The 7,932-nt window shown below is 35.0% G+C and overlaps 1 protein-coding gene across 1 annotated transcript; it reads right to left on the reverse strand.

The window, feature by feature from the left end:
- Positions 1–453: 453 nt before the first annotated feature.
- Positions 454–2,211, reverse strand: LOC110806582 (rac-like GTP-binding protein RAC2). Its single transcript, XM_088216714.1, has 7 exons — positions 1,982–2,211; positions 1,780–1,867; positions 1,456–1,565; positions 1,251–1,314; positions 1,054–1,118; positions 891–956; positions 454–778 (listed from the first exon to the last, which is right to left on the reverse strand). The coding sequence occupies exons 1-7, from the start codon at positions 2,204–2,206 to the stop codon at positions 680–682; spliced, it is 717 nt and encodes a 238-aa protein (XP_088072840.1). The 5' UTR covers positions 2,207–2,211; the 3' UTR covers positions 454–679.
- Between the last annotated feature and the right edge of the window lie 5,721 nt (positions 2,212–7,932).

Consider the following 7,932-nt stretch of genomic DNA (forward strand, 5'->3'; position numbering starts at 1 on the left):
ATAATCTTTTTTTTCTTTAATTTCTTTTATTTAATTATGTATACATACATATATATATATACATGCAATATTGTTACTTAGATTTTTTTTTTATTTATTGCATGTATATATATATATATTTGTTGTCTCTTGATCTCCTTATGTTTTTTTTATTTATTATTACATAAAATTAAAATAAATAATTTAATTAAATATATAAATATACCATCATATCAATTCAAACAAAAATAATAATTATTATCATACATTAATACATACTATAATGAATTATCTTAAAAATATTCAAACAAGCCCTTCAATTAATTTTTAATATTCTTAAGATGATATAAAAGATTATTTACTATGAATATTTTAATAATTTAGTGATATTTATTTATTATTATTATTATTATTTTAATAAAAAAACACATAATTCATAATTTGAGTTTACTCCCAAGTATATATACATATATATAATATCAAATGAATGATGTATATATATATATATACACACACATAATTCAGAAATATTACATTCATAACTTGGGAAAAAGTTAAATGTCAAAGTAATTAAGCAAAAAAATATGATAAAAGACAAATGCTAAGCAAAAAAAAAAAACGATTATTGCAATATATGTTATAGCTACATACAAAAGAAGGTGATATATATGTGTGTGTGTGTGTGTATATATATATAGATTTAGAGAAAGTTGCATGGTGTAGTCTTCTTCCGCCTTCTCCTGGGTTTTGGAGGCTGCAAGACTACCTTGATTGCTGCATCAAATACAGCTTTCACATTCTGTACAAGCACAGAAACATATTAATGGCTTTTACTACTGATCATTGCCTGTTTGGTTGGAAAGAAAATGATGGAAAGAAAAATAATTTAAACCAAATTAATTAATTACAACCTGCTGAGTCTTGGAGCTGCACTCTACGTAAACAGCAGCGCCAATCATCTTCTTCAGCTCCTCTCCCTGTTCAGTTTATAATTGAATTGTTGTCAAAGAGCTTGTCGTTAATCTTAAGGTTATTCTCTTAAGAATTTAAGTTTCTTAAGAAAATCCGACTCGCCTGAGCAGTTGTGATAGGGGTGGCACCAGGATGATCTATGAAATACTGTTTGTTGTCTCGCAAATCTGCAGGTGATATATATATATATATACACACACACACACATAGACATATATATATATATATAGAATTAAAGATGCAGCTTTGAGGGGGATTTAATTGATGAGAGTATAATCACTGTAAGCAATCTCTTTTACCAAGTTTGGTTCCCACAAGCACAATAGGGACGGTTGGAGCATAGTGCCTCAGCTCAGGGATCCACTGGATGCAACATGCAGATTGATCGTGTTAGATCCCATCATATACATATACATATACATAAATATGTGTATGTATATAAAGAAAGACCCACCAATATTCTTATACATATATATATATATATATATTTATTTATTTATTTACCTTCTTGGAGATGTTTTCATAGCTAGCTTTGCTGATTAGAGAGAAGGCCAGCAAGAACACATCTGCTCCTCTGTAACTCAATGGCCTCAGCCTGTTATAATCCTCCTGTCCTGATTTATATATATACCCACCAGTTTTTATAAATCAATATTTAACCTATCTGTAATCATATATATATATATATATTGAAAAAATTAATTCACAAATGTGCGAAATCACAACAAAATAGAGTACAGAATAAAAAAAGATACACAATTTATATAGTTCTCAAAATTAAACTACATCATCAAATATATATATATATATATACATGCACAAACTCACCAGCAGTATCCCACAATCCAAGATTAACTGTGCTGCCATCTACCACCACATTGGCACTGAAGTTGTCAAACACAGTGGGAACATAATCCTACATCCATACATATATATGTGTGTGTGTGTGAAAGTTATATATAATAGCATTATAAAAGATTGATTACGGAAGAAAGTAAATCAGCATATACAAATGAAGATTAAATATTACAGTTGGGAATGTATTGCTGGTGTATGAGATGAGCATGCATGTCTTTCCCACAGCTCCATCTCCAACTGTAACACATTTGATGAACCTGGCTGTGCTCATTGTTCCCACAGTCTGAAGATGAAGGTGATATCTGTATGTATATATATATATATATATATGGGAGCGAGTTTGAAATTTGAATAGCAATGGAGGGAGTGGATTGGACCCATTGGTCTGCTTTACCATAATTGTTAAATAGCTTTTTGTTTCTTTAAGGGGAAGTAGATATACTATTATATAGAGGCTGAAAGATGAGCAAGTGTTTGGTGTGTTGGTGTTAGTTGGTTAATTGTTGCACAAGACAAGGGAGATGTGTTGAAATGATGCATACTTGGAATATATATATATATATATATATATATGAATATATCTTATTAATTATGTAATGTATACAAATCAATTATAACACAAGACTTTAACAAGAAGACACGAAAATTTATATTTCGATTCGAATCTGTAAACTTTTACAGAAAAAAAAAACATATATTTTGATTCAAATCTATAACTTTTTATTTTAAATTTCATATTTTATTGAAATATTTTGTAGAAATTCGAAATTTAAATAGAAATTAATTTATAACTTAAATGCGGAAGTGAATAATAGAATTAATATTTATATTCATTACAAAATAATTTGAATTTCTCAATAGTATTATGAGAATATCTCTTCTAAAAGACAAACGGTAATTAAAAAAAAAAACAAATAAATAATCATTTTAGGATAACATTCACTAACACTTGAAAAAAGTCCGAGAGGTGAACTACTCACAACCTTCTTGCTGATTGGGATTTGGATCTTGATCTTTTTTATCTGAAATGGTTAATGAAAATGTTAGTTACACTAACCCAGTAAAAATATCATACTAATCATAGAGATGAAAAACCGAATGTTGGTAAAAATTAAAAAACAACTAATGGAGTCATTGCTTTAAGTAAATATATTTAATTTTAAAATTTTTTATTTGATACTTACCGTTACAGTTTTTCCAAAATCAACTTATGAAAATAAATGACTAAATGACACTTTAGTTTCATTCATATAATCACAATTCTCCTCTTTTTTTTACCTACTTACTATGATCCTTGGGTTCCATAGGGATATCCCTTCACTCGTGGACCCACTATCAAAAATTAACAATTAACCTGGTCGTCCCCATATCTCGTCCGGTAATGGGCGCCAAAAACACCATCATTTCGATGTCCCATCCGATATAAGGGTGAACCAAATCTTCCGAAACCGTTATGGGATGGGACTTTTTAGCCCCGTCCTACTGAGATAATATCCATGGTAAGATTCCCTATGTACTGAGTTCATCCACTATTTCTCAAGATGCCCAATAAACTTTTTTTTTTATTTAGATTCTCTAAACAGCTACCAAAGCATACCAACGTCTCATGTCATATTCATAGATCAATTTAAACAGCATTTAAGCAAGTGATTTAATTTACCAATAACTGGGTAATCAGATAACCAGATAAATCATGCAGAAGGGACCAAATAACCTAGATAATCGAGAAGACTATAAAAACTATCAATGTAAATATGCACAGTATAATAGTAAGTAATTTAGGCAGTACAGGAAAATAAACAGAAAATTCGGACAAATGTGAACTAACCGGTTCCGGCTTCACTAGTGACCTGTAATATTTTTAGAATTTTTTTAATTTTTTACAAAACATACAATTATCGATTGTTAATTCTAAATTTACGTAACCGAGAATAGGGTGAGGGATCCTTATCCAGCTCGGTATTTCGAAATACCGAACTGTCCACTACGTCTCCCAACGGGTCTCGAATTTTTTGAATTTTTCCTGCGAGAACCCAAAATACTCGTCACGTATCTAAAATACCAAAAAAATCTAAAATCAGCGTTTAAAATCCTTTTCAGCCAATTTTAGGGTTTTGGCACGACACCGTCGCTGTACTCTAGCACTAGCTTCGCCACTCACGGCGATAATTCGCCTCGACCTAGCTAATTCTATATGGTTTTGGCCGATTTTAGCCAATTTTACACGTAATACTGCGGAAAAATACGTTAGAAAGTCTCGATTAGCCAAAAAATCAAAAAATTAAACATACTGATGGAAGAGGTCTCCGGGCGCGGCTCCACTGATTCTCCTTCAGGGTTGGGGATTTTTCTCCAGCTAACCTCCATAAAAAGGAACGACAAATATAACGGTCAAAGAATCGTGTGAAACAGGAAGCGAAAAGGGGCTCATCAGAGGGATTTTTTAATTTTGGCTGCGGCGGCTCTGCCAGACTTTACCGGTTGTTTCTGGCTCAATCATCACCCCTTTTGCTCTGATATGGCCATAGAGAGACTTAGAATCAAATTCCGAGTGGGTAGGGGAGAATTTTACTTTTTTGTGGTTGGCGGTGGCTCTAGTGCAGCGGTGATCGGCAGTCGGCCTTCTTCTCCGGCATCTGGTTCTTCTTCTTCGGTAGGGGCTTACGGCTATGGTTTGAGTTCCCCTGCGATGCGATGTTTATATACTCATCCCGCGTCGATCTGAACCGTCCATTCGCGTCGATGTGGAGCAAAAAGAGTTATCTGATCTTTGCTTGCTTAAGCTGATTGTATTGGTGAATCTGAGCCGTTTATCGCGATTAATTTTTCCGATCGTGCCTGATGAGGGAATGAATTTGAGCTATTCACGCGCACAGGATTAAACCTAGGCTGTCGAATCGCTGGACACGCGAATTGTCTATGTCTCCTCCCGTATGGCACCAATGTCAGCATGTTTGGACACGCGTCGTGCTCCAGTTCGTTAAGGTTGTTGACTGGGCTGTCCCACGTGGCTGAATTTTTTTTTTTATACTTTGACCCTCTGTTTCCAATTTTTCTTTAAAAAACACATTCCGAACTCAAATTTTCATCTTTTTTTTTCTAAAACTACTTTCAATTACGTCCCTAATCTATTTTTTCTCAAATAATTTAAAAATAATTTTTTATTTATTTTTACAAATGCCAAAATTGATCCCGGGCCAAATTTTAGACCTGAGTATTACAACTCTCTCCCCCTTAAGAAAAAATTTGCTATCAAATTTGTCACCCTCTCACTTAGTCAAATAGTTATGGATACTAGGCTCTGAAGTCCGATTCTATCTCTCATGTGGCCTCTTTCTGTGTGTGATTCTACCATAAGACTTTGACGAAGGGAATTTCTCTATTGCAAACTACTCTATTTTTTCGGTCTACAATGCCCACTGATACCTTCTCATAAGATAGATCTTTCTTAAGTGAATGAGACTCGTAGAACAAGATATATAAGGGGTACAAGTTGTACTTGCGTAGCATGGATACATGAAACACATTATGAAACTTGAATAACTCTAGAGGTAGTGTTAGTGTGTAGGCGGTCATACCAATCATGTCCAAGATCTCAAATGGCCCAATAAACTAGCGATTTAATTTTCTCCTTTTGTCAAACCTACTGATTCCTTGAAATTGGTGACCTTAAGGAACACTTGATCACCTTTCTTGAATTCCAAATCCCTCCTCTAGATGTCCGCATAACTCTTCTGTCTACTCTGAATTATCTAAATGTTCTTCCTGATCTTAACTATCTTGATTCTAGTCTCATTTATAAGATCTAGTCCGAACAATTTTCTATCACCCATATCTTCCCAACAAATTGGCACCTTTACAGGGGCAGCCATACAATGCCTCGTATGGGGTCATACCGATACTTGTTTGGTAGCTGTTATTATAGGTGAACTCTATTAAAGATAGATGATCATCTCAATGGCCACCGAAGTCTACAATACAAGCTCAGAGCATATCCTCCAGTGTGCGAGTCGTCCTCTCTGATTGTCCATCAGTTTGAGAGTGGAATACGGTACTAAGGGACAACTTCGTTCTCATGACTTGCTGAAAACTAGACCAAAGCTGATAAATGAATCTGGAGTCTCTATCGGATACCGCTATCACTAGAACTTCATGCAACCTGACTATCTCTCATATGTACACTCTTGCTAGTTTATCCAAATGATCGGTCATCTTGATAACCAAGAAGTGAGAGGACTTGATGAGCCGATCGACAATTACTTAGATAACATCATATTCTGAGTGTGCCTTAGACAACCCTGTCATAAAGTCCATTGTGATATGTTCTCATTGTCACTCCGAAATTGGTAATGGCTGAAGTAGCCCGCATAGGCGTAGATATTCTACCTCAACCTGTTGACATACCAGACACTTAGAGACAAAGTCGGCTATCTCTCTTTTCACCCACTCTACCAAAATCGAAATCGCATACTTTGATACATATTAGTATTTTCGGGATGCATGGCGAACTTTGAGTTATGAGCCTCTAATTGATGTCCATTTTTAGTTCACTGTCACCTGAAACACACATCATGTCCTAAAATCTAAGCAACTCATCGGTAGAAACTCGAAATTATGGATTTACTCCCTATTCTGCATCTTTCCTGAGAGTTGCTAGGGTGAAATCGATGGATTAAGCTTCCTTTATTCTCTGGATTAATTCGAGTTGGATAGTTTGGTGGGTCAAACATGAAAATCTCTTCAAGTCCTGAAGTCATATCTATTGTACACCCCCTATTACCCTACATTCAGAAACTATTAAGTGAGCCAACATACCTGCACTTTTTCTACTAAGCACGTCGGCTACCATATTGCTCTTGCCCAAGTGATACCAAATATTGTAATCGTAGTTCTTAAAAAGCTCTATATAACGTCTCTGACGCATATTGAGATCCTTCTGAGTGAATAGATGCTTCAAGCTCTTATGATCAATATAAATCTCAAAAATCTTCTCATACAAGTAGTGGCGCTAGGTCTTCAAGGCGTAGATAATAATGACAAGTTCTAAGTCATTGGTAGGGTAATTCTTCTCATGACTCTTCAACTGCCTAGACTCATAGGCTATGGCCTTCCCATGCTGCATCAAAACACAATTCAATCCCAAATAAGAGGTATCATTATACATTGTAAATCCACATGTCCCACTCGGTAAAGCCAACACGGGTGCAGTAGTCAACCACTTCTTTAGTTCCATAAAGCTCCTTTCACAATCTTCGTTCCATTTAAACTCAACGTTTTTCTTTGTGAGTTGGGTCAAAAGAACGGTTAAGCTAGAAATCCTTCCACAACCTGCAGTAATAACCTGTCATTCCCAGAAAGCTACGAATCTCCTTAACCGTGGTTAATTTCTCCCAACCAGGTACTACATTAACTTTTTGGGGTTCACTGATCCTTCATCCCTTGTTATGATATGTCATAAGAAGGTAGTCTACTCGAGACAGAACCCACACTTACTCAATTTTGCAAACAATTTTTTCTCTCTAAAAACCTATAAAATCTAAGTCAGGTGGCGAGCGTATTCCTCTTTACTCTTTAAATAGACCAAGATATCATCGTTAACATAATGACAAACTGATCTAAGAATTATCTGAAAACCTTATTCATCAAGTTCATAAAAATAGCTGGTGCATTGGTTATTCTAAATGGCATGACTAGGAACTCATAGTGTCCGTACCTGGTTCTGATGGTTGTTTTTGGAATATCTTATGCCCTGATCTTTACCTGATAGTAACCCGAATAAAAGTCTATTTTGGAGAAGACCTGAGCACCTTGAAACTGGTCAAAAAGATCATCAATCCTAGGGAGAGGGTACTTGTTCTTGATTGTGACCATGTTCAATCCTCTGTAGTCAATATATAATCATAACATCTCATCCTATTTCCTTACAAATGTGACTTCAGCATCCCAAAGAGACACTATATCAGATGAACCCACTTTTTTGCAATTCATTGATCTGTTTACTCAGCTCTTCCATCTCAACATGACTCATGCGGTAAGGGACAATCGAGATAGGCTGGTTGTCAGGCTGAAGATCAATGGTGAACTCAACTTCTCTGTCCACTAGTAGCCTAGGTAGCTTATTAG

Source organism: Carica papaya, chromosome 3, assembly GCF_054855325.1.
Source record: "Carica papaya isolate Zhongbai chromosome 3, ASM5485532v1, whole genome shotgun sequence".
Classification (NCBI taxonomy): domain Eukaryota; kingdom Viridiplantae; phylum Streptophyta; class Magnoliopsida; order Brassicales; family Caricaceae; genus Carica; species Carica papaya.